This window comes from Lonchura striata, chromosome Z (assembly GCF_046129695.1).
Source record: "Lonchura striata isolate bLonStr1 chromosome Z, bLonStr1.mat, whole genome shotgun sequence".
Taxonomy (NCBI): Eukaryota; Metazoa; Chordata; class Aves; order Passeriformes; family Estrildidae; genus Lonchura; species Lonchura striata.
In genome coordinates, this window is record NC_134642.1 from 5,464,296 (window position 1) to 5,491,932 (window position 27,637).

Sequence of the window (27,637 nt, forward strand, 5' to 3'; positions counted from 1 at the left end):
TTATAACACTGCATTGATGAAAAAGGACACCAAAGACATCTGAGAAAAGGAAAGCAGCCTGAGGTGAGGTGTGAAATGCACTAGACAGAGAGGAAAATAGGGCTCTGTGATAGTCACGGTATCTTTGAGGATAGCACCACTCTCAGTCATGAGATGGAAGTGAAGACTTTTCTACTGTCAGGGCATGTTTTGTCTGTAGAAATACAACAGAAGAGCTCTCTGTGAGCTTTGTCTTCGGCTAGAAGCAAGAGCCCAAATTAAAACAGGACTGGAGCCCAAGCAAGGGCACCAGTTGGTAATACAGGCATTCGATGTTATGAGTTACATGACAGCTTAAAGTGCATATCCTCTATTGCCCTTCCATAATGTATGATCAGGAAAACCACCAAATCTTGGCCATCAGCCTCACCTTGCCAATAAGAACAGCCCACAGCCTGCAGCCAGCATAAACCCACAGAAAGAAGGCAAGCAGTAGCCCTGGAACAATTCATGGCTTCCCACAACAGGCTGGCTCCTGACAACAAGGCTGGAGCTGGTCTAGTAGATTTACAAGTGCTTTCTTTTCTCCCTGCAACTTCAGCCTACTTCTACTTATTTCCTCCAAGCAGCAGTTGGCAGATTTCCCATGCTGACCAAAGCCAACAGCAATGTGGCATTGCAGACAAATGTCTGTTTTGCTGCAGCATCAAAGCTAACATCTCCATACAGTGCCACAGAAGATATGCCTGGTGGTCTGGAGAGATTGAAGAGATCTCAAAACTCTCTAGCACCAATGTGAGTGATGACCTCTGTGCAGAGAAGCAAGCATGCATTTCCAAGACACACCTAGCAAAAACTGTTTAGTTACAAATAGAAGTGTGGCAAGACAGGAAACATAAAGGGGATTAAGAAGGAGTTTGTCTACAAGAGTTAAAGGCAAGTATGAACTGAAGGCAGAGCAGCTGCATAACAGCCCTACAAGCAGTGGAGCTGACTGTCAATTAGAAATGTCTGTGCTTATGATCAGTATGTCAGTAACAAATAGAGCTCAGTGTATAGACAAGCCCTGGGACTCATTTGCTTCTTGCTCTAGCAGGATCCTGGTAAGGATGGGGCAAAATGTTATCTTTGTTAGAAAACAGGCAATTAGGCGTATCTTGCAAGGGCTGCATTCCAAGTCAAAAACGCCAAACTTACCACCTGCGTGGAAAAATGCAAAGCAGTAAGAGAAAGACCAAAATTAGAGGAAATCGGAAGTGTTTGAGGGAACATGATGACACACCCACGGACATAATACAAGTAGGAGTCTGGCAAATACTGCAGCTGCATATACATAACAACACATTCAACTGCCAGTGGGATAAGCCTCCAAAGTTGCACACTGCAACAACCAGAGTCCACAGCAGCAATGATGGGTCAGAGCCAGATCCTTTATTCCAGTATCTACTGAAGACAGTATGGCCCAGTAAAGCATCACAGGGAGCAATGGGAATTGCTCTAAGGCTGATGCGTGACCATTATTTGATCTTTCTCCCTGGACTGTGAGGCCAGACAGACTGTAAAGCAGGAGCCCCAGGCTGCTCACCACTCTGGGGAGTGGGATACCTGTGCAGAAAGACTCAGGTGTCCTCAAGAGAAGCCAAGTGTGCTAAGAGACGAACTGCAGCACTCTCCTGTACACCCCACATCTGGTCACGTCACACATGACTTACAAGGATGGTTAAGCCTTCAGAGAAAAAAATTCTTCACAACTCCCTACCCCCTCTTGCTTCTACAACCTTCAGACAAAGGCATTCAATTAATGGGAGATGGGTCTCAGAACTCATTGTGAACACTCAAGCCTTAGTTTTATTACCTGCACCCCCACAGGGGCTAAGCAGCCCTTTGAGATAGATCCAGGATGTCTCCATGTCTTGCTGCCCAATCCAACACCCTTGATGCGTAAGAGTTCCCAACAGACACCCTCCTGGGAGAGCCTTTGCAAGTACCGTGGAGAGCCAGAGAGAAGCCCCAGAGCCATTTTGCTGAAGCTACTGCTTTTGCATACTATAATCCCATGCTCCCTGTGTTTTTATACACTCCATCCTAACTCCAGGGCAGAGGAAGACTCCCATCAGCATGGGAATACCTTGCATAGCAGGTGTATTGCACCATGGGTGCTGAAATACCCACCCTAAGGCTGCTGGCACCCTGCAGCAGTGTGACTAAGAGGACTCAAACCAGAATACCATTTCACCCAGGCAGGCAATGGGGAGAGGTGTGCAGCACAGGAATACAGGGCTCCCACTCAGCATGAGCACATCCCCCCTCCATTCTCTTAGCTCTGAGTACACCCATCATTTGTCTGTGCAAAACCCTGCTACCACCAGATCTGCCCCCTGCAACTAAATGCCCACAAACACCACTTTCCCTCTGTGACCTTCTTGAAATTTCTTCACCTCCCATCTCTAGTCTGCCTTCCCACAAGTTTGTACATACTGCAAAGAGGAAGCCAATCCCAAGCACAGCTTCCCCATCAGGGCCTGCTTCAGGAAGGACAGTAAGCACACCAGAAAGATGGCCCTGAGGTCAGGGAGTATGCTCAGACAGTATGGCAAATGCCAGGCAAAATGCCAGCTTACACATGGCTGATCAAGGCACGCTGGAAAGGCCTGCCCAAGACAACAGCCTGGGAGTGCAGTCTTCTCGCTGTTTGCTGTCTGCAGGGGCTTCAGAAGAAGGCACCAGCACAGGGACTGCCACAAGACTATCCAGCATGGCGTGGATAGGAGCAGTCTACACAAAGCTGTGCATACTCACATGGCCATGGAGGTCTGTGTTCAGCAGCATCATGGCACACGTGAGACAGTGAACTCCATCTGCAGAAAGAGAAATAACCAGTCACATGCAAAACCACATCTGGATCTTTAAGAAGCTGAAACTGAGACTCATAGACTAATTGAGTCTATTCCTTTCATAAGAATCTGTTTTATCAAGAAATATACATAATTAAATAAATTAACAATGAGGTTATCACACAGCTGCCAAACCATAACAGTCTTTCTTTCATCTTTTAGTAATTGTCAAAACTGTCTTGCAGCACCCATGGATGAGGCAAGCAAGACAGGAAATCATGCTATCACTCTTAGCTTCCTAATATCAATATTACAGTCTGAATCAACACCTTCTTCTTCATTTACTTCAGTGCAGAAAGGGAAAAGTAAAATACATTCGTTCTTGTGTAAGGAGTGGGTGCAGCAGGGCATTCTGGTTTTCTCCCCCTCTGGCTTACTACTCATTCAGAGCTCAATCAGACCTAATTTTGGAGAAATACAGTCAGATACTTATGCTGCCTTGGCTCCATGTTGGGTAGAGAGCACTGCAGGGGTTTCTAAGCTGGTTCTGTGGCCAAGGCCCTCAGCAATAAGTCAGATTCATAGAACCATAGAATAGAGCTGGAGGACTGAGAGACTGAAAAAAATTATTACTGTCTCAAAAAACTGGAATGTATGTGTAGAGGGAGCAGCTCTGCAGAAAATGGGATGGTACACTGCTCCACACCCCACTCTCTGGAGCCTCTAGTTCAGAACTGCCACCAATCACTGGCACACTGAAAGCAAAGCCCCACACTCTGCCCTGGAGCCCCAGCCAAACCCTGGAATGGCCAGATGACTGGAAGCACCCCAAGGGGTTGCTTGCCACAAGAAGCCAGAGCAGACCCCAGGACGTGTGGTTCTGTCCCTATTGTCTTTGGACACCAGGATCCAGGGCACTAGCTATATATTGGTTTTTGCTCTTTCTTTTTGCCTCTTTTTCCTCTTTCCTACTCCTAATTTCTGTTTTCTGAAATGAAATGGGTAATTAAGACTAGATGAGTAAGGTTTGCTAAGTCAATGCTCTGTGAAATGCTTTATTTTGATTGAATGTTTGTTTTAAATTCCTGCTTTTCTAGGGTTTGCTAGGAAAGTTTGGTTGTGAGCATTCTGGGAACTTTTTTCATGCTCTTCTTTGCACCCAACTCAGGAAAAAAGTAGTAGTACTAGTTGCAATAACCTTTCCAAGCAAGTTTAGAAGGCACCCTACAAGGATCATGGAGTTCAACTTGTGGCTCTGCACAAGATATTCCTACGAATCACACCATGTGCTTGAGAGCATTGTCCAAACACTTATTGAGCTTTGTTAGGCTGGTGTTGTGATTGCTTTTCTGGGGAGCCTGTTACAGTGTCCAACCACCCACTGGAAGAAGAACCTCTCTCTGATGTCCAACCTAAACTTCTGCTGACACAACTTTAAGGCATTCCCTCAGCTCCTGTCACTGTAACCACAGAGAAGAGATCAGTGCCTGCCCCTTCTCCTCCCCGTGTGAGGCAGCTGTAGACTGCAATGAGGTCTCCCCTCAGTTTCCTCCAGGCTCTGCAAACTATGCGATCTCACTGCTCCACATTTGGCTTCCTCTCTGGACCTTTCTCCATCTTTGTATCCTTTTTCAGGATACTCTCGTATAGGTTCATATCTTTCTTATATTGTGATGCCCAAACTTGAGCATAGTACTAAGATCCTGGGTTAAGTGTGCAGGATTCAAATGCTTACTCAGGGTCCAAAGTCGCAATATCCCTCTTGCAGTCTTGACTAGAGTAAGGCAGCCACATCATCAGGCAAGTCATTATTTCACTCTGGACTTGACGTACGTGTTCTACCTGACTGCCTACAGCGTCTTGAAGAAAGGCAACAGGCTGAGTATAGAGACAGCACAGGAGGAGATCCTGTCTTACTCCTAACTCTTTCCCTCCCCTGAATGACAGCCAATAAGCTGAAGAGGTCCAAAGTGCCCAAACATTATCTCACTGAAACAGGGGTAGGTCACAAAGTAAGGGGTAATGAGGTGTAGTGGTACTTCCAACTGTAGCAGCTCTTTCTCACACTTGAAACTAAAACTACAGCTGAACTGATAACTGCCTCCTCCTTCAGTATGTGATCAGCATGTGCTACAATCACAGGGCCACAAGGCTCTGCCAGCATGTCTGGCTGAACACAGCATTATGCCAACAGACAGTTTGTCCTCTTCTGCAATCCCAGTTTTCTCAGGTTTGATCTATGTGCTTGTTTGTTTCCATCATTTATTTCCAAACTGACTGAAAACATTGGCAAGGAGGAGCACTCTGACTGATGTTAGCTAGCTGAGATGAAACCATGCCAGGGTCTGGATACAGCACCCAAAATTCACCCCCACAACTGGCAAGAACTGGCATGCCTGATGCCAGTGCATGCAGATACAAGCACTGAATGGAGCACGGAAAGCGAACAGTCTCTCTTTCACCTGACACGGGACCTGCTCCTGTCCACATGAGTGCAGCTGGAGTACTATCACCCACACACCGAAGCCAGCGAGACCAGAAACCACAACTGAGGACAAATCTGAAGGTGCCACAATTGAGGATTTATACTGAGGACCTATTTCTATTGAACACCTTTCGTGCTGAGGGTTTTGATGCTTACCAGAAACAATCTCTAAATCTGAAGCTGTGTAGTCACTGTGGTACAGTGACCACACAGCTTCATTTTCCAGGCAAACAGCATATGTGTGTGCTGTTGAAAGTGAGAATTAAGGAAGACAGCAACAAGCAAAGAGCTCGGTATCAGAAACAAAGTTACCTTGAGAAGAAATGGCATTTGGGTTGCACTGGTAGTATCTGCTGGAGAAGTGGATTAAAACTCTCTCTCGTTCCTGAGTTTCTCCAATAAGTGAAAAGGCTTTAAAGAAACTCCTAAAAGAACAGTAGGGAAAAAAGTGAAAATAAGGTAATAAATCTCTTTTTGCTTCACACAGTACACAGAGCAAAGCACACATCACAGCAAGAAGTACATGAGCACACATTCAGTTCCAAGAAGCCTTTCCAGGAAATTGGGCTACCATTCTGCATGCAACTCCAACATTTTAGTAAATGAAAGATTTAAATTACAATTCGTCTCAGTCACTGAATATACAAAATAGTAAGTAATTCTCATTTGAAAGAGCTGTTCTTTTATTTTTTTTTTCTATGCGCAAGGGATTGGAACATGTGTGTTTTATGCATGATAAGATATCCAAGATGTTACTTATTCTCTTCTAATTTCCCACCACCCCTGCACCTTTTAACTTTACTCATTAGTACTGCGCTCCTAATCAGAAAAGCTACTCCAGTGGTGAAGTCAAGCAAGTGCACAGCACTCACAGCTAGCACCAAATGGTGGTCACTTATCAGAATGGCCAGGACCACATCAGCCGGGGAGGAGTTTGACTACTTGGACCTGCAGAAAATATCTGAGCAAAAGGGTAGAAGACTTGCAATATCTCCCACTGAGCTTCAACAACAGGAGGAGGCCCTGCTGAGGTTCTTGCTCAAGAGAGCCCAGGGTACAGGGCGGGTGCACATGTGGGCACACTCACTGGATACAGACAGCAAGTCTGTGCAGAGAGGTGGGGAGGACACACATCTACTTCTACATGACCAGACCTCCTCTTAACCACATTGCTGTTCTGCCCGCATAGAAAAATGCATCTCACAGCCAAAGATGACCTCCTATATTCACTTACCAGAATGCTTCCAAGAAAATACTGAAAACACAAAACTTCTGGATCTGAAGTAAGACATACAGAATGACTAACAGACAATTTTTAAACATCACATTAGACAGAAACTAACACCAGATGTGAGAGGAATGGAATATATTGCTGGAACATTCACATCTATCTAGTCTTGATGCACAAACTTTAATTTTTTTCTCTCTGATATAAGGTCAGAGATTGGCTGTACTTTCAACAATCTCACACCTACACAGAGTGTGATCTGCATGGTAGTACCTTAATTTCACATGTAATCCAGTTCAGAAGTAGATACAAGCGAATTTTGACAGGGTTTCTGACCTTCCTTACTTTGTGCTCCTGTCCTGGTTCTGGTCAGGACAGAGTTAATTTTTAATATAAGGGCTGACATTACTTCTGATCCTCTTGAAGGGACCTCCAAGTCATATTTACAAGTGAACAACATGTACTATTAGTAGAACTACAGAGGCCCCACCCAGGTTTCAGAAGAAAGGTTCAATCAGATCTACTGGACTGTGTTGCTCCAGTGCTCTGGCACATCAGACACACAAGAGTGTAAGGCTTTAGCTCACATTGGCACATGATGTACCCTGATACCACCAAGATATGTGGGGACAGAATCCATCTCTTTCTCGGTACCAAGGGGATCCCAAGCTGACAGGACAGGAAGGTGGAGAGAGCATGATTCAAAATGAATGGCAAAAGCATCCTACTGTGACTGGCCCAGAGGCCCTGTGCATCCTTAGCATAGGTTACCCAAAAAAGGGTATTTCAAGGACCCAAAAAGGCATTGTTAGGCTTTTTGGGATAGTTTCTGTGGAGACAGAGGCAATGAGACAGCTGAACACCTTGCTTGATGTCTCAGAGGACCCCTCTGTTCAGGGCCTGCTGAGGGCTGAAGAACAACAGGTACAATTGCTACTGCATCGCTGCTGCACCATCAACAATGCTGCATCACCTGGGACACTGTGACCCCAACCAGGAGATGATCTGTGAACTGGAGAGCCAGGGAGTGGTCAGCAAGGCTTGTTAACCCTTTAACAGTCCTACATGGTCAGTGTGTGAGCCCAGGAACCAACACATTATCATGGCCTGAATGAAGTCACACCACCACTTAGTGCCACTGTGCCCAACATGCTCGGACTTCAGTATGAGCTGGAGTCCAAAGCAGTGAGGTGGTGCCACCATCAACATTGCTAACATGCTGTTCCCAATTCCTTTAGCAGCAGGATGCAGGCCTCAATTTTTTAACTGGAGGGGTGTGACATACACCTGGAACTGACTTCCCCAGGGGTAGAAACAGAACCCTATTATTTATCCTGGACTAATCCAGACTGCACTGGAAAAAGAAGTGAGGAAAAGGGTGAGGTCCTAGAATACTTGCAACCTACTGACAACATGATCATGCAGGACAGCACAACAGGAGTTTTGAGAAAGGGGAGAAGGCAATACAAATTCTCCTGATGGCTGGTTTTGCCACACAGTGAAGTAAGATCAAAGGACCTGCCCAGAAAACTCAGTTTTTAGAAGTTAAATGACAAGATGGATGTCATCAGATTCCAAAGGACGTGGTCACTGGAACAGCACCTATGTCCCCACCAACTATCAAGAAGGAAACACAGGTTTTCCTAGGCACTGTGGGTTTTTGAAGGATGCATATTTCACATCACAGTCAGATTTTTAAAACCTCTCTATCAAGTGATACCAAAGAAGAATGATTTCAATCAGGGTCCTGAACAAGAATAAGATTTTGAACAAATTAAAGAGGAGACTGCTCATGCAGTTATCAGTCGGGACACTACAAGATGTAAAAAATATGCTCCACAGTGCAGCCGGGAAGAATGGTCCTTCTGGAAGTCACTACCAAAAGGGTAAATGTGAAGATTCGACAATGACCCCTGGTGTTCTGGAGTTGGGAATACAAACATTCCACCATACAAAGGATCTGAGACCAGCTACACCCCCACTGAAGCAGAGACATTGGCAACTTACGAAGGGGTTGGAGCTGCCTCAGAAGTGATTGGCACCGAAGCACAGCTCCTCCTGGTGCCCCAGCTGCCAGTGCTGGGCTGGATATTCAAAGAGAAAGTCCCTGCAACACATCATGCCACTGTGGAGTAACTGGACTACTCTGACCACACAGAAAGCTTGGATATGAAACTCCAATCACCCAGGGATCTCGGAAGTCATCTCTAATTGGCCTGAAGGTGAAAATTTCAGACTACCATCATCAGAGGAGGAGGGGGAGATGACACATGCTGAGGAGGCCCCACCATATACAATCAGCTACCTACAAATGAAAAAGCATACGATCTCTTTATTGACAGTCCCTTTTCTATCACAGGGACAAATCAAAACCAGAAAGCAGCCATAGATAGATATGACGAGTCACAGAAGCTACTGAAGGACAAGGTGGATCAAGTCAGGTTGCAGAGCTGAAAGCCATCTAGCTGGCTTTAGTATCACTGAACAAGAGAAATGGCCAGCAACCTACCTCTACACTGAGTCGTGGATAGCGGCAAATGCTGTGTTGGGGTGACAGGACTGACAGAAAAAGGCCAGTCAGCAGTGCAGATGGAAACTCATTTGGGCTGATGAAATGGCTGCCCTGGTGGAGAAGTTGGCTGTAGAAGAACATCATGAGATGCACATGTGCCCAAGAGTCAGGCTGCTGAAGAACACCGCAATGATGGAGAGGTGGATCAGGCTTCCAAGATTAAAGCGGCTCAGGTTAATCTGGACTGGCAATGTAAGAGCAAATTACTTCTGACTCAGTGGGCTCAAGATGCCTCAGGTCATCAGAGAAGAGACATGAAATACTTGTGGACTTGTGATCAAGGGGCAGACTTAGCCATGGACAACACCTCTCAGTTACCCATAACTGTGAAACATGCACTGCAATCAAGCAGGCCAAGCAGGTAAGGTGGTACGGTGGGTGATGGTTGAAACACAGATATGGGGCAGCCTGGCAAATTGGTTGCATCACACTGCTGCAAGTGCTTACAACGGTGGAAAAAAACACTGGGTGTCTGGAAATTAACCCTGTGCCCACACCAGGGCCCAAAACACCATCCTGGGCATGGAGATGCAACGTCTGTGGCAACATGGCATCCCAAAAAGAACTGAGCTGGAATAATAGGACTCATTTCAAAAGGAGCTCCACAGACACATGGGCCAGAGAGCACAGGATTGAGTGGGTATAACACATCCCCTATTATGCACCAGCCTCTGAGAAAATTGAACAGTACAATCAATGGACTGTTGAAAATGACATTGAAAGCAATGGGTGGGGAACCTTCAAACATGCGGATCTGCATTTAGCAAAGGCCGTCTCATTAGTAAATACAAGAGGCTCTACCAATCAAGCTGGTCCTGCCCAATCAAAATTACTATGCACTGTAGCAGGGGATGAAGTCCCTGTGGTATGACATAGAGAAACGTTTTAGGGAACACAATCAGGACTGGTCCCGCCTTTTCACAATGGCAAATCCATTCATGGGATTGGTTTTGCGCAAGGACCTGATGGCACTTGATAGGTAATGTAGAGGGACAGGGAAACATGAGGTGTACCCCAAGGGGATCAATTTTTGGGTGAGAATGGTCTGTAATGTTCAATTGTACCATACTGTTTGCTGAATGGCACTGCCACTGTATGCTGTAACCACTATGGAGAGTGAATATACACTGTTCCAGATATACCAGTCATGAGCTCCTGATGCAGACTGCAACCAGGTGAAAGCAAGCAGCCCTCTGGCCATGGAAAACATCTAGAGCAGATAGAACCCACAGTCATGGACTAAACAAACTCAACAGACATCTTGAAAGGACAGCCACTGACTACAGAAGTGATACTCATGCATTGTGTTTATATATACACACACAGACACATATATGTAGCTGGGAGGTGTAGTACCTGGACATGATGTAAGTGGTACAGCATAAGAGATGGAAAACATACTGATTCTGGCCAGGCCAGTTAATTTTTGCAGTAGTCAGGAGGAGTATGCCTAGGAGCCTGATGTTACTCTGTACCACCTCAGGTACAGGTTGTGAGGGAGAGGCGTTCCTTCTGGTCAGGTAGCATGGTGGAGCAGTCAGGGTATTGCTGGTCTCCACATGGTGACTGCCTGCATGTGAATGATTCACCTGTATTGTACACTCTCTTATTAATATTGCTACCCTTCGTTTTCTCATTTAATTTACTGTTTCCAATAAATTGTTCTTATGCCAACCCTAGATCTTTGCCATTTGTGCCTCCAGTTCTCCTCTCCAGATGCCCCACTGGGGGGGGTGGGGGGGAAGGGAGCAAGTGGCACATGTTCTGGAGTGTTTCAGTGGGAATACTGAACTGGGGAACACTGTTCCTAAATCCCCAACAGCTCCTAAGGCATATTTTAAGAATTAGAATCTTTCTGTCTCCTGCCCCAGACTGGGCTCTTTCCAGAAACACTCCCTGCCCATGCCAGGTACCACTGACCTACACCTTTTCCTCCACTGCAGCACATTTACCCCCTTGGAGGCTAATCTGGAGAGGAAATTAATGAAAGAATATTTGGTAAATAAACAAGACAGTTTCCTCACTCTCAGAGCACAATGCTACAGCCAAGGGTCACAGGGATTAGTTTGTGCCCACCAATGAACATAGAATACACTGAGCTGGAAGGCACCCAACAATGATCATTAAGTCCAACTTCTGGCTCTGCACGGAACACCCCTAAGAATCACACCATGTGCCTGAGAGTGCTGTCCAAACACTTCCTGAACTCTGTCAGGCTTGGTGGTGTGACCACTTCCTTGGGGAGCCTGTTCCAGTGCCCAATCCCCTGCTGTGTGCAGAACCTCTCTCTGACGTCCAGCCTAAGCATCCCCTGACACAACTTTAAGCCATTCCCTTGCATCCTGTCACAGGTCACCACAGAGAAGAGATCAGCCTGAGCCCCTCCTCTTCCACTTGTGAGAAAGCTGTAGACTGCAATGAGGTGTCTCTTCAATCTCCTTCAGGCTGAACAAATCATAGAACCTCAGCCACTTCTTTGGCTTCTCCACCAGGCACTTCATCATCTTAGCAGCCCTTTTCTGGATACCTTCTGGTAGCTTCGTATCTTTCTTATATTGAAGGGACCAGAACTGGCCCCAGCACTTGAGGTGAGGCCGCTCCAGTGTAGAACAGAGCAGGACAATCCCCTCTCTTGCCCAGCTGGTGATGCTGTGCCTGATGCACCCCAGGACAGAGCTGGCCCTCCTGGCTGCCAGGGCACTGCTGATCATGTTCAACTTGCCCTCCATAAGGACTCCCTGGTCCTTTTCCATGGTGCTGCTCTCTAGCAGCTCATGTCCCAGTCTATCCCAGGTGCAGAATCCAGCACTTGCCCTTGTTAAATTTCACAGAGTTGGTAGTTCCCCAGACCTATTGTTCATTAAAGCCTCCCTTTGACGGAGGACCTCTCTTCCTTTGAGGGAGTCAGTGGCTCCTCCTAATTTAGTATCATCAATCTTACTTATTATATGTTCAAGTTCTGTGTCCAAGTCATTTATAAAAATGATGAAGAGCACAAGCCTACGGATGGAGCCCTGTGGAACCCCACTAGTGGCAGGTCACACCAGTCTGATGTCACCCCATTCACTGTTGCCCTTTTTGACTGACCCTTGAGCCAGCTGCTCACCCACCACATGGTGTGTTTATCCAGCTGTGGGCTGGACATTTTCTCCAGAAGGGTCCTGAGAGAGACAATATCAAAAGCTTTACATAAATCAAAAAATATCACATCAACTGGGTTCCCTCTATCGTCTAAGTGTGTTACCATGTTTTAAAAGGAAATTTGGTTGGGTAAGCAGGACTTTTTCTTCATGAAGCTCTGGTGGTTGTGGCAAATCACTGCATTGTCTTTCAGGTATTTTTCAATACCTCCCAGAATAATTTTCTCCATTATTTTACCAGGCACTGAACTGCGACTGACAAGCCTATAGTTTCCAGGGTCATCCTTCTTGGCCTTCTTGAAGGTTAGACAGTTTCCAGTCAATTGGGACCTCTTCCGATGCCCAAGACCTACCAAAATCATGTGAGAGATCTCACAATGACATCAACCAGTTCTTCAAGTATTTCTGGATAAATATCACATGACCCCACAGACTTATGAGGATCCAGATGGAGCAAGAGATCCCACAGAACTTCAGGGTCAGCTGGGAGTTTATCATTCTCACAACCATGGTCCTTCAATGCACTGAGCCATTCTGCATTGCCTTTTTCTATTGACTTATTTTTAAAAAATATTTTTGTTGTCCCATACAAGTACTAGCAATGTTCAACTCCAGCTAAACTTTGTCAGCTGAAATTCAAATTTATACTCTTCCACATCACCTGACCTTTCTCACATTTGACAAACACCTTTTTTTTGTTAGTTCCAGAAGATCCCTGGTCATTCAAGTTAGCCTTCTGCCTTGTCTGGATTTGCCTGCTCCTGTGCCCTTAAGGAGGTGGTGACCAGTACTGATGGATTCCAGCACTTTTGAAAGCATTTTCCTAGGGAACCTTACAAACTAGTTCCCTGAGCAGCCTTAAGTCTGATCTCCCTATGTCCAGGGTTGGACTCAGAATGAACACTGAGAGGAGCTGGAGCAGCACCACATTCCCTCCTTCATCCTGCAGAGGCTGAAAGAGATGTACTCAGGAGGAGCACGGGCAACATGGATCCAGGGAGTGGACAGTGAAGGAACAACCCTTCCCAGTCTCAGACTTGTCACTGATGCTGCACTGATGCCTCCCACAGCTGCAAGGTAGCACAGATCTCAACAACCGCCCCTAAAATGCTCAATAAACCACAGCTTGTCAGTGAGCCAGCAACAACAGCACTGTTTCCTCTCATTCTCTGCCAAGTGTGAGGAAGCATGTCTCAGTTTTCCTCGGGCTTTGGGACAATTCTTTGTCCCCAGCTGCTGCTGCATGCTTAGGGCATGTTGCTGGCAATTACTGCAGCTACTTTTGAAACTTCAACAACCCCTTGGCTTGTTTAAGTCCTACATGAGCCTGGGCACATTTTAGAGAAAGTCCTAACTACTAATATTAACAGAAGATCTACAGGGAGCAGAGACCTCCTAAATACGTGCCACAAAGCAATTGTGTTGGATTTCACAATTTATAAGAAGGGCATATTTAACATCACACTTCAGGGGTGCTGAAACCTGAAGCTGAGCAACACCCCTCCCACTGCCCAGCAGCTCCCACCCCATGCTGAGCAGGTGCTCCAGCTTGGCTCCACTACCCCTGCCTCAGGACCAGGCAGTTCATGTTTGTGCAGGCATGCTCCACTTCCACCACCTTCAGAAAGCTTGACTTTGTGGGTGCCTTTCATCTGCTATGGTCTCATGGCACCAGACCCCTAGAAATGCATTTGTAAAGGAGCTAAGAAGTGCATGCACGCCCTCTAGATTTTCATTAGGAAAAAAATTTCCACTTAAGTAACCTCTGTCAAATGAGTTAAACTCATTTAAATCCCCTCAAACACCAGAACACCAGCAACTGCGCACTGCTACACACACTTAATGGTTTTGACTTCTGAGAAAAAAAGCACTGAAAAAAAAAAAAGTTGAGGTCTGATTCCAGTGTAAAAAGGAAAGAAAATGAAAGGGCTGGGTCTTCAAACACCCACACCAACAGTTATCAAACTCACTACAGCTTTTTCCACGTAGAAGCTTTTGCTGTTCTGCATATTTCTGGATTCCTCAGAGAGACACAGCGAGGGAAGCCGCCCAGCCACACCAAACCCTGGTCTTAGAGCACTGCAGCAAAGCTGGGTAAGCTCTAAAAGGCATCAGCCATAGAGTCTGTGTAGATCAGTTGTGAGCAACACTGTAATTCCTCACTAGCACCTGGCAGACTACAAGTCTGTGTTTTGCCAGTGACTGGACATTTTTCTCCACCTTCTCAAGGACCATCCTAGGCAGGTCCACTCATGTATTTCCCTCTCCACATGGCCATCACTCCAGTAGCACTAGAGTAGGGTAGCACACCAAGCCAAACAGAAGAAGAAAGTTCTGTCCCCAAAATACATCACAGTCCTATTCTCATCTTCTTATATCCCAAAAGGACAACCATGTAAATCAGGACAATACTGCAAACAGCACTGTTAATAAAATAAGAATATGAAGTCCATAAATGGAATTGTACCTGAGCGAACAGTCCAGGGTCATGCCTGTGAAGTCAAAAAATTTAAGATATTCTTCGGCCACAAGCTTGCTGAATTCATTGCTAAAGAAAAGCGAAGAAATAAGTAAAGGTTATCATTCAAGAGTGAACCCCTCCAGAATCATCAGTAAGAATGTGGCCAAGCACGTACTCATATCAGCACATACTTTTTACCCAAATGTTTTGCCACATCAGAGCGTTTGAACCTGTCCAGATGGTAGAGGCGCTTAGCCAGGCGCCTGGCTGCTTCCAAATTGCTGCTGCTGCCATTGCTGAGGTCGTGGCCAAGGGCTCCAGTGGCATCCTTCTCCTGAAGTTCATTGCTCCCCATGGCTGCACTGGAGTCTAACACCACATTCTGCAGGTCGACATTGCTGTGAGATTAAAAGAATATGGAAAGAAGAAAAGTAAGATTGCATTAGTGCTTCCTCTTATAACAGCAGGCAATTAACTGTACTGAGGCAAGAGGACAGAATGTAAGAAAATCCACTTAATTAAATGAGCAGTGTAGAACAGGGACATTCACTTAGCAGTCAGCAGAAGTTAAGGGTTTCTAACAAACATGGACTTTCCTTCTGACTGTGCTATCCTATCCTTAACTGGGGCTCACTTCAGAGAGAGCTCTTTGCTATTATCAGCCTACAGCTGCAACTGCACTAATGCTTCTTGCATTAGTATTTTTTTTAACCCAGTTGCTTGCTTGGCTTGAAGAGGCCTCTTTAAAAGCAGGAAATTAACCATTTTCCAGGAGAAATGCAGTGATTAAGCTAGGGTGATCAGCTGAGTCAGAACAAGTCCCTTCCTCATTCTTCCCCAGTTGTCCTGGAAACAAAACAACTTTAAATCTAAAATAATATCACCAGAACTCTCAGTGGCTTCTGTGTTGCCCATGAGCAGTGGACATCCCACAGGAATGCACTGCTAGAAAAAGTAGGATTTGGAGCAAGGAACCCAGTTTGGATTATGACAGACACAAACCATCCACGTCAGCCTGGAGAACTCCTTCCTTCCTTCCTTCCTACTCCCTCCTGGTGGCAATTATTTCCCTCACCTGCTCCTCAAAGTCAAAATGCTCAGCATGGTAGTCCCAGGGCACTTCAGATAAATCATGCACTTACAGATTCCTCCCACCTCTAGTACAATGGGAAAGCTCTGGCTGAGCTGTGTGCCTGCTTTGCTTCACCCATGAAAGAGGCAAGAGCCCACTGCACCAAAAAGTGCACTCCCAAGTACACATCCTTGCACAAAGGCAGACTTTTAACTTTAGAAGAGTTTTTCTTTGACACTGGCATGAAAATTTTTGCAAAATCTCAGCTCTGTGTATATGTGTGTGTGTGCACGTGACAGCATTTCTATTTTTATTTCTATATTTTTATACTATATAGAAATTCTTTTTACTAAAATGCCATTTACACAGGGATAATGAATGATCAGAAAGGGTCATGCACAGGACAGATATGAGTGGAATGAGTTAAAGATGACTTTGTGCACACAGCACTTTAAACAACATACCACAGCTTCACATACCACTGTAATTTTCAGACTTGACAAGCCATGGTTAAAACAACTGATCACTGTGCTCCAGTAACAATTGTCTAGCCATTTACTCAAATGTCTGCTAGCCACTCATTAACTCCTCACAGATGAGATTTCATATAAGGTGAGCTTAAAATAAAAAAAAAATTGTGTTCTGCATCACCTGCTTTCTACGTCTCTTCTCATCAATGGTTTAAGAGAAGGACATGTACAGAAAAGATTTGCCCATTTTACCTCTGTTTCCATTATTTCAGAGCTTCTACAACATCAGAAATATCACACATTCACCCTGTGAGTACAACTTCTTTATCAAGTATCTGGGCAAAACAGAAATCTAACCTGTCCCTGCAAGAACTGGGGATTTACACTGGTTTGCATTTATTTCAGTGTAAATAAAATGGTACTTTAACAAAAGGGAGTCAGCCTCAATGCCTAGTAGGAAATTAATACTGTAAATATAATTCCAACAACACTAATATTACTGGCCATCAGTTATCCTAGAAAATAAAAAAAGATAAAAAGCCCCTCCTGCCATCATTGTTGTGTAAAATGCCTCCTTGGCCCTATCCAAAACCACTAGCAAATGTCTGAAATTCTCTAAATTTGGCCTAAACCAAGCTCGTGAAGAAAGCAAATGACAGAGTACCCTGACACAAGCCCTGAGCAACACCTTGTCCATTCAAATCAGGCACAACTCATTCCAAATTCCCATCTCTAACAATTGACAAGAGCAAGGCATACTCAAGTGAGCTAACAAATCTACCGAGTCTTTAATGTAAAAATGTTGCTTCAAAAGCCATGCCAGCTCACAGAGCCTCCCCTCACTATACATCACAGTCCTCTTTCACCACTGCTCTTTATTAAAGGTAGTATTTATAGCCCTGAAAGATGGCCAAAGCTGACAAGAAACATCTGTACCCTGCTAGGAACCAGAGCACTACAAGATTCAACATTACCACAAACCACCAAAAGTTTAGAAAGGAAGTGCCAGCATCTGCAACTTAGTGAAATTAAGAGTACAGCACCTCCCAGCTTCTGCTTTGTCTCTAGGAGCCATGGCTGGGATAAGAAGGAGGAACACCCAGCAAGAAGGAGAGTGTTTTCTTTCCCCTGTTTGCCAAAACTAGTCCACAGGGCTGCATAAGAAAAACTATCTTCCAACTTTTCCATTCTAAAGCTTCATACTTTAAACCATACTTTAGATCCTTCAGATCAAAGGTGCCCATACATGCATTGAAGAATAAGGGATGCTTCCTTCTGCTATTCCAGTAGTTAATTCTGACAGTTGATTAGCTTATTACTTAGTACAAAGGGGGAGTAAGTAAGTACTTTTTGTACCTAGTACAAAAAGTAAGTACTAAGTGTGAGTATAAAAGTACAAGTACAAAAAGGCTGTCAAATCAATACAGGTTGTCTGTAACATAAGCCTCTTGTTCAGGGGAAATGACAAATTCTTAGCAGTAAAGTGAGACTTCAGTTCTCAAGTGGCCTTAGGTGGCTCAAAGACTCAGTGCTCCTGTCACTGAGGGCTTTGGAAATGCAGATGCCCTGTGCATGGCTACTGTGCAAGCTGCCTTCAGGGCAGGATATTTTAGCAGGGTCCAAGTGGTGTTGTTCTGGGAAAAGGCTGATGTCTCCTCTTACTTTCAATGCTTTCCAGGTTCATCATTTTCCCTTCACACCTCAGTTTACTAATCTGCTGAACTCAGTAACGCTTGCCTCCCCCTGTGCTTATAATGAATTCTAATCAAGAGCTAAGAGCAACCAAGGCTTAAAATAGGTCTCTCTTCTGTAGTCTATAGTTTCTACACATAAAGAATCCATAGCGGCATTACCATCAAAATAGTGCCAAGAAAGGGCTTTGTGATACAAAGCAAAACTGGGCATAGATTTCTCAGGCAGCTTTAGTCTTTATCACATAAAAATGAGAAACCTCCACTGAAAAACACAGGCTGAAAAATGTAATAGATTATACTCCCCCTAATCCTAGATTCAAGGCTAAAAGGGATTGCAATGATATTGCTGGTAAATGCCTGTCCAGCAATGGCCGCTGATTTTTACCCAGAGACACATTAATCTCTGCTATCAGAAAGCACAGAAAACAGAAGCTACAAAAAACCTCCAGACCTCTCTATTCTCACAGCACATCAGCTGTGGCCAGAAACCAGGTCTACAGACTGTGGTATTTCTGTCCCCAGCAATGCACTCCTGATGCATCCTTTCTCCTTCTGTCAAAGCATCTCCACACCCACACGGAATGCACAGAGGCTGTGACCACCATATCCAGCAGAAATTACAGGAATTCGATAAGCAGCTGCTGTGGTAAATGCCATACTTTCTAACAGCTCTCCAAGCTCATAGATAAAACACGTAAGCTGTAGACTCTAAGCTCTGCCAGGCTTTCCAGCTTTCCTGTAATACACCATAACTGCTAGGCATTTTGTTCTGTTTTATTCACTTATTCCAGTATACACCAGTTCTACAGCGAGTTAGCTCCCAATACCAAACTACCTCCATCTTGCCACGTTCAGCATTTAGCACACTTGATCTGTTTTCGAATATTCTAGATTCATTTACTGCCTCCATCTCCCATTCCAGATCCCACCAAAACTGAAACTCACAGTAAATGGCTGACTGAAGAATAGCTGCAATTTTCAGAGAAAACACAGCAAGGCCAGTAACATAACGATAATGATACAGGCATCTCATATCTCAGTGGTCTACCCTCCCAGCCAACTAAGCTTTAAGAGGAAACCTCAGCCTGTGTGTGAGTTTATGATGCTTTAAACTTTGGTATGCTCTTCATTTTGTAGCAAATCCATCGAGAAAAAACTCTCTTCTTCATCCCAAGGAAAAATGCCTATTAGCATTTTCCTTCATGGAGTACAGGCTCTGATCAATTGGCCCAGCTGCTAACAAAGAAGTGATGTTCAGAGTTGACACTGAGTGGCAGGATGCGACAACTCAGCCTAAGTGCTGTCCTCATCACAGCCACTTCAGTGATCCCAGCTTGCCGCTTTTTCCAGACTGATGCACAGCATATGCTCTGGGCACATGGACTCCCTTGATGCATATGTTCCTTCCCCAAGGAACACTAATTCATCTGGCATACATGTCTGTAGGGAGTGCACTGGTTGCACTAATTGCAGGGGAGCTTGGATTAAGACAGGGCTGGAACCTTCACAGACTTTTTAGAAATAGAGGAGGAGGGAACAGGAGGAAAACCAACCTTTTCTCTCAAATAAATGTGCATACCTTTAACATCAGCTTTACTCCAAGGCAAGCTGTGTCTGGCATTTGCTAGCAAAACCCATCAGAGCAAAATATTTTAAATGCTTTCACTCTGAGCCTTCTCCTCCTGGTTCTGAAACAGGACAGCATTCCATCCATAACCATCAACTCTGTCCATGAAAAGCATGCTCTAATACTACTTCAACAGCCTCTCATGTCAGGGACAAATCAGAAACAGTCAGGTGCCTGCCCCCACTCCTCCACTCCACCCTCTATGTCCTGCCCTACGGAAACAAATCCCTGGTCTGCAACCCTTCAGAGAGATGTGGCTGTTCAGTGAATGATATCCTTTCACATTTCAGAGCAGACCAGACATAACCAGTGGCACAGTGTGCATTTTGTTTAAAAGGACCTGAAAAGCTGTGCTTGAACAGTCCAGCTCTGAAAGGAACAGCCTCACTGAAGAAAGTGAAGAAACCCCGGCAGCAGTGGGATGTGATGACTCAGTTCCTGCTGCAAATGACCCGACCACACAAACGCGCTGGGAACAGCTGTGCTGCAGTTTTGCTCGAAACCAGCTTCTGCAGGGCCAAGAGAGAGTGAGCATAAAAGCACTTCAAGCAATGATTTACCTTGCCAGTTACCTTCAGCTCCAGGGCTCATCCAAGAGAGGATGTAGGAAGAGGAGAAAAATAATAAAAAAATAAAAATAATGCCCTTTTCTAGCAGATGATTCAGTGTGCTATTTTACTCCAAATGGTTCAAGCAGCTTTGAAGTCCCACGTACGGGTTCTCTTCAAAGACTTGCTTTGAAGTAGATCCCTCTTTGAGGACTGACACAGCTGCACTTTGCTGCAACTCAATTCAGTGGGTGTCTCACAAGCACAGCATCAGCCAGGACATACAAAGTGAGGACGGGATCCAAAAACCAGAGTAACCACCAAGCATCGATTAAAAAGCATTTCAGCCTTGTCAGATCATAGGGAGAGGAGCAAAAGTTAAAAATAATAATCCCTGTAATCCCCTATTGGCTATCAATAAAATACATATGCAAAGTCAATTTCATGGGCTGAAATACATACTGCTGCTCAAAAATAACTTCTTCTTTCTGGTAATAATTTGTGTTTTTCTTTCATTAAAATAATTCCTACTGATTGTAAAAAAGGGAGCTAGCAGCTAAAGCATTCAGAAAACACCATTTCTGTAGGCTTGTATACAGCAAATGCAATTGTCATTACAGGATCACAGCATTAGAACAAGAGGTCCCACCACATGCAGGGACAGGATTGCAGCCCTTCTGAAAGACAGCACATACGTTATTACACAGACATGCTGGCCTGCTGCCACCTGAAGTACAAATGTCTTGCTAAAAATACTTCAGGTTTGACTCCATTTTCACCTCAGGCTTCATACATTGCTATGGCATGGGTTAGTGTTTGCTAATGGACATTCAACACATTAATGTCACCATGCCTAGAAAGTGAAAACCTGGTCCTCACCACAAGGGATATCCAAAGGCTCCTCCCTGCAATGGATATTTCTGACACGCACAGACACATAGACAGGTCTCTTGAAAGCACTGGGATTGTCCCATATTCAGGATCTGATCCACCTGCCCCCAAAAAAATAAAGAACAGACCCAACAAATGCACTGCACACCCATGACCTTGCTCAGAAAACACTCAGCCCCTACATGTTCCAGGAACACTCAGGCTCTCACCTCAGAGCCCACCTGCTCCAGGTACTAAGAGCCACCATCCCTGTGTTCAGCACCCATCTGACCCTCATTCCCTAAAAGGCTCCTGCTGGGTTCTCCAGGACAGGATCAAAAGTGGGAAGACATCAGAGATTTTTTCCCCCCCATGCTTCGGCTTGTTTTAACTGTTGGGAGACTGGCTCAGGAAAAGCATATTAAACAGGCAACTGGTCCTCCCTGGCAAGGAGCAACACAGATGCATAAAAATACATGTGTTGACACCTTTTGGTTCAGGCTTCCCTGCAAATTTGCAGATGAAGCACTTGAGCACCGGCACTAGTATCACACAGGAGCTTTACACTGAAACCATGCAGCAAAATGAACCACCTGTCCTCAGAATAGTGAATAAAGAAAAAAAAACCACTAACCAACCCACAGCTCACCCAGCTGTGTTAGCAGGGAGTCTGCATGCCCTGTGTGCCCTGTTCTTCTCCACCGCTGCTGCAGCATCACATCCGAAGACACGCATGCCTCTCTATGCCATCCTGCCAGCTGCCAGGCTCCGTCTCTCTCTACCCCAGCACACACACAGAGGAAGAAGAGACTTAACTAACAATAACGTGTAGAGGGGCCTGACTAGCAGCCAGTCGTGGCTAATAGATGAGACAGCACGGCTGCACTTCGGGACCAGCTCAGAGCTGGCAGAGGTGCCTTAGTTTTGGTGAATCAAGCCTTCCTGACCTAAATGGCTTTGACTTTAATGGAGACGTGCCAACAGATGCCAGCTTAAAAGCTGAGCTGCTGACAGCTCTATACTGAGGAGCTTTGTGTAGCAAACTGATCAGCTGCTCCACTTTTTTTTTCCTTTTTCTCTTCTGTCTCTGTCAGCTCCTGGATTTTTGTTTTGTTTGTTTTATTTTCAGAGGAGGCTGGGAACTGAAGAGGCGAAAAGTCAGCAGCCCTTTTTTTCTGTAAAACAACAGTTTATTTAGGAACTAGAAGCAGCTTTACAAACTCTGACTAAACTGGTGCTCCAAGGACCTCACGAGCCAGAGCAAAGGCGAACTCTGTACAGCCTATCTCCAGAGCCCTGCTAAAGTGATGACACCTTCCTGGAGGGAATACCAAGGTGAACAGTATAGCATAATATTTTAGAAGTTATTAGGCTGTGAAATAACAAGGCAAATCTTCAGCTGTCAAAATGCCAGTGGTGTCAGAAATTCACCCTGTGAATTGTGCCACTCATCTTTACCTGGATTCAACATACACCCATGCCAGCATATTGTGGTTATCAGTGGCTAACCACAACTGACAGATGCATTAGCCCATGTGGTTAACGTAGAGCCCAGCAAATGAGCTCCAGTGCTTGTTTGCTTGCTCACCAACTGCAGATGCATTTGATGCATTTGCTTTTCTAGGACAATAACCAATTTCATCCCTCTGAATAACCTTTCTTATGCTGAGCATATGGTTGGCAGCAAATATGAAGTACCATGTCCCTGACTGATATATGTCTCCTAGGTCCCATATTCTGCCATGAGCTGAGGCATGTCTGAAGGTGAAAAAACATCCACTCAGAAAAATAGGGATTTCAGCAGATTTCACACTATATGAAAAAATTCAACTGAGTCTCAAAGCAAATCTTCAAAGTGAAAAAAAACTCTACCAGACCTCTATCAGACAGACTAATAAAATGAACGTATAAAGGTTACATGTTACATTCTTAAGTATTTAGTCTTGTAACTGTATTGAAAAATCAAATACAAGGTACTTCGGACAAAAACACCAGTGCACAAACTGAAAACCAAAATTGTAACTGGCATGCGGGTACTCAAAAACTGGGAGGAGATTTAGAGAATCAACTCGGACAGAGGAATCAAAACTGGATTTATTTGTCAACAACGCTTATTGTCTTAAAAAAGGAATAAGCAGAGCGCCAAATAAGAAACTGCTGGAAATGACCTATACAGAGAAGAAAAATATCCACCATGGGAACTACTACAAGAGGTCCCAACAATTAAAAGTAACCTGGTACCCATGGGAATTTCAGGCTACATTCTTGTAAATTTATTTTGAGAATCACCAGATTGCTTTAGGGAGTTTGTTTTCCTCCCCTCTTGAATACATATGCAACTAAATTTGTGTTTTCATCTCTAGGAAAAAAAAATAACAGGACTTGCAGAATTTGCTGAGCACCATGAGTTCTTTGAAGATGATGGCAGGTGGCAAATATTTAGCATTTCTGAGGATTAAGAGTTGCAATACACATTTTTTATATTCTCTCTGGATTTACAAAAATCTTGGGCAATGTCTTGCCAACATGGACAATGCTTCCCAAGACAACAGGAAAAGGCACTTATGACAGAAAAGAAATGCCGAAAGATTTTTGTTGTTGTTTTGTGGGTTTTTAAAAATTTCTTACTCTGACTGTAGCCTACAGGGGAAAGGGAATGGAAAACCTGCAGTAAAGTGTGCAGTAAAGCACTAAAAGAAGTCTAGTCCTTAAAGTCTGGAAGCACAGAGATCATCACAGAGATAATTTCACACTTCTCATTTAGTCACGCAGATGCTTTGTCTGTGGTATACAAAGAAAAGATAACTCCTTTTCCCCTCAAGAATATCTTACTGCTTTGGAAACTCATCCCTTTCGCCCCACTCTGACTTGGATCACCAATTTCAATCAACTTGCAAATGATTACACCCAGTCCAGGCAACACAAACTCAAGCTCAATGTTTAGTTAGCAGCTTGCTAACAATGTTGCTTACTGCCTCTAAAAGTAAGACTAGACTCCCACGCTGGAAGGCTGAGCCTTGCTCGCCTTGACACAGCATGGGAAGGGAGGAGTACAGCACCTGGAGCATGGGTGTGGCAGTGGGGACTGCATGCCTCTGCAAGGATAACAAACAGACAAGGGCATCAAACGCCGTCCAAGTGCAGCGTCCTTACTGTCGTTACAAAGCTTCATTACACTGGCAGCCTGCGGTTCAGCCTATTTCATGAGGATCCCATGGTGCCCTGACACCAGAAAGGCTGTCACTCGGCTCTGAAACCTCACACACTACCCTCCTCCCCCTGTTCTCCGACCCCCTCCTGTGGAAATTCAAGGCTATTTCAGCTGCAGATTTTTTTTCCCCCTCAGAGGGTTAATCACTACAGAATTACAGAATATTCTGCATTGGAAGGGCTACAAAAGGATCATTGACTCCAACTGTTAAGTGAACGGCCCGCAACAGAGATCAAACCCGCAATTTTGGCATTATTAGCGCCATGCTCTAACCAACGGAGCTTATCTCAGAGAACTGAAAGAGAATAAACTCCACCCCAAAGACACGAAGACTCCCAAAGGAAGGCAAGCTGCACGCTCTTCTCCCCCAGCCATCCCTCCTCCGCTGGCCAGGTACAAAGGGCGCCTAAGCTGTGCCAGGAAAGGGCTACTTGAAAAAGTAATCCTGCCTGCTCTGCAGGAAGACCCCGGAGCAGTTGACATTCCCCTACCCTAAGGAAGAATGGCAGGTGGCTGTCAAAGCAGGCAGGTCCATCACACAGCTCTTGCCAGGACTTACTGCGTTTAACCACGGCCAGCAGCTGACAGGGAGGACAGCATGAATGAAATCTTCAGACACCTAGGAGCTCATGGAACTCGCAGCCTGGAAGCCTCTAGTAATACTTTTTCCTCTTTTTTTTTTCAGTTCTGAAGGCATGTGACCGGCCCTCACATACCAGAGCTGACCCCTCCCAAAGCCAGCAATTTCCTAAGAGCGGAGAAGGATGTTACCCTCCCGCTAATTCATTAGGAGGCCAGGTTTCCTCGTACTTATGCATCAAAACCTGCAAAGTGGCACTTTGGGTCACTCCGGACAGGTGCAGAAGGGGCTGTGGTGCCCAGCTAACGCCAGGGCATGACCACAGGGAGCCCCGGCTCCTCTTTTCCCAACTGGCACACGGCTTTCAGTTTCCAGGTGAAAAACCACCGGCTCTTTACCCTCAAGTGAGCCATCCCCTTCTGTTCTGGGCCAGAAAGAACTGCTCGTGTTTCACACTGCTCCCCCATTAACCAGCGCTGGTACTTGGAAGCATGCTCCCTGCCCAGTCACTTTTTCTATCACCGAAATACCACGGCACAGAGCACTGCTGAGATTTTCGTTTCGGTTTTTGCTCCCTCGGGTTGGCAGCACCGTTCCCGGAAAAGGGCAGGGGTCTCATGCTCCTTGCTGTCCCGCACTGCCACACTACGCTGCTCTGCTCCCAAGCCCCCCGCACCCCAAACGCCCACCGCTTCCCTCTGCACTCGCCAGTCTCCACATGCCCACAGCAGCCCCCACCCCTCGGGGAGGGGCTTCTCCCGCCGCTCTCCCGCGGGCAGGGGCGGCGGAGCGCAGCCCCGGCCGGGCACGGCGGGGCGGGGGCTCGCCGCCCCAGCCCTCCTCCTCCGGCAGGGCTGGACCACTGCGGAGGGTGCCCCCGCTGCTCGGCAGCGCCAGGCAGGGAATCGCATGAGGGGAGGGAAATCCGCCAGAGGGACTGCAGCAGTAAGCACAACCGCAGGCTCAGGCACCGTAGGAAACGAGAGCTTCAGCAGCCGGCACAGAGGTGCCACACACGCATCGCACTAGGATTACACCAGGCGACAACCGCGCGTTCCAACTCCCTGAGCCGCAAGGGCTCAGGAGGCTCTGGTTCACCTGAGCATCACCACGACACACCGGCTTGACCCCTCTGCCAGAAACCTCCCGCCGGCCCCAGCACGCACACACTGCTTCTCACCCATGTGCTCCCAACACCGCGATTCCCCACTGGCTCCAGCAAAGTAGTACTCACGACCTGTCAGTCGGCTGTCAGTCACCACACAACATACACGCCTAGTGCAATACAACATGATATTGGAATACCGGAGGAGGAGGGTGGTGTTAGCTGTAAGATTATTGTTGGGAGGATTACTCTGTTGGCCATACTCCTGTCAAGCCATCCTTCCGTGGTGACATTCTCTACCTTAGGTGAGCCCTTGAGGCTTATCCCTGACAAACCAGAAACACTCTTTTTTCTTTTTTTCTGTTCTTCTGATTAAGTGAGGAAAAAATATTCAAATATCTACTGCTAATTTTTCAGTATGGCTGCAAATCTAAACTAAAATTAATTCCAAGTGAAATCTACATTAGACAGACACCGGATGTGACTCATCTAAGCATACCTTGTCTTTGTCATAATTTTTGTCCTGATGAGCCTTACTTGACAGTATCTTTTAAATACTAGTTGCTGCAACTGTGGGATAGCAGAATCTAGATCTGAATGTGCTGCTTGTTCTCCGATGTCCAGTTTTATGTCAGCCTTTGGTTTTGCTATAAGTAAGGAGCTGCAAGTCTTAGGACTGACCTCAGTTTCTAGCTCCATACAAATTATTGCAGATTAGCAGTCACTTATTGCCTATTGGCAGACACCATGCATGCACAAGATTTAAACATCTTTTTTACTGTATGATTAAGGGAAAAATATTTTAAACTCTAATGTCCTTCTGCCTGCTGTTTTAAGCGCAAATTGTACCTTAGTCCATAAAGTTAGCAAAACTACTTCTGCTCAAAGGACTTCTTTCATTTTAGCACAAAATAAATAAAACAGATAAAAGATCTCCCACCCTTACTCCCAGAAAAGCTCTAACTAAACTAGCCCCATCTACTGGAATAGTCCTAGGCCTCTTAGATAACATCCTGTCCCTGGAGGATGAAGACCAGAGGCATCTTTGTCACTCACAAGGTCCTTCACCACTTTGCAGGTGTGTTGCACCCTCACCACTCTGCTTTTAATTCAACTTCTTACTTTGTCTATGTCTGCCTTTCACTGTCCCCACTCTCCTGTAAGAAAAGTTTGCACATAGAGTGATTTTCTACAATTGTACAGTATTTTCTGACCAATCAGCCTAGTTTTTGCTTCTCATATGACTCTTTCTTTTAATAGGCTTTCTCACCTCTCCTTTTACTTAATCATAAATTATTAACACTTTTGTAATGCTCACTCCTCTTTCATGAAGTGCACAAATGAAAGAAGCTAACCTGTGAATGTGGTGGGAGCAAAATCTCATCCCAGCAGAAGTAATGTTCTAAAGTCCGACTGGCCTCAAGAGAGGAACTACTGTGCCCAAAGTCATATGTTTAACATCCAGATCACAAACTGCATTTGGACAACTCATTTGTGTCCACAAAGTGTTACCGCTCCGAATGTTGCTGCCAAAAAATTCAGGTAGGAACTGTAGCTGAACAAGGTTCATTTGGAACCAGTAAGTAACTCCTCCAGAGACAGATCCCAGAGATGTGATAATACCAGCCAGACTTTTATCAACACATCAGCATTACCTAATAAACCTTCATAATGTAAATTTGCACTCTTCTTATGAATGGCAGGTTTGGATGGCTCATTTCTCTATAGCAGTCACCCTGGAAATTATTCTCTAGAAAATTA

The 27,637-nt window shown here is 45.3% G+C and overlaps 1 protein-coding gene across 7 annotated transcripts in view; it reads right to left on the reverse strand.

Moving 5' to 3' along the window:
- PSD3 (pleckstrin and Sec7 domain containing 3) overlaps positions 1–27,637 on the reverse strand; it is a 119,205-nt gene that overhangs the window by 59,572 nt on the left and 31,996 nt on the right. For 6 of the 7 annotated variants that reach the window (XM_021534829.3, XM_021534826.3, XM_021534828.2 and 3 more), the window contains 4 exons: positions 14,891–15,097; positions 14,706–14,786; positions 5,611–5,723; positions 2,779–2,837 (listed from right to left, as the gene is read on the reverse strand). In XM_021534829.3, the coding sequence (XP_021390504.2) occupies positions 2,779–2,837; positions 5,611–5,723; positions 14,706–14,786; positions 14,891–15,097 (460 nt within the window). The remainder of the gene's footprint in view (positions 1–2,778; positions 2,838–5,610; positions 5,724–14,705; positions 14,787–14,890; positions 15,098–27,637) is intronic. The other variant, XM_077789971.1, reaches the window with a different exon arrangement.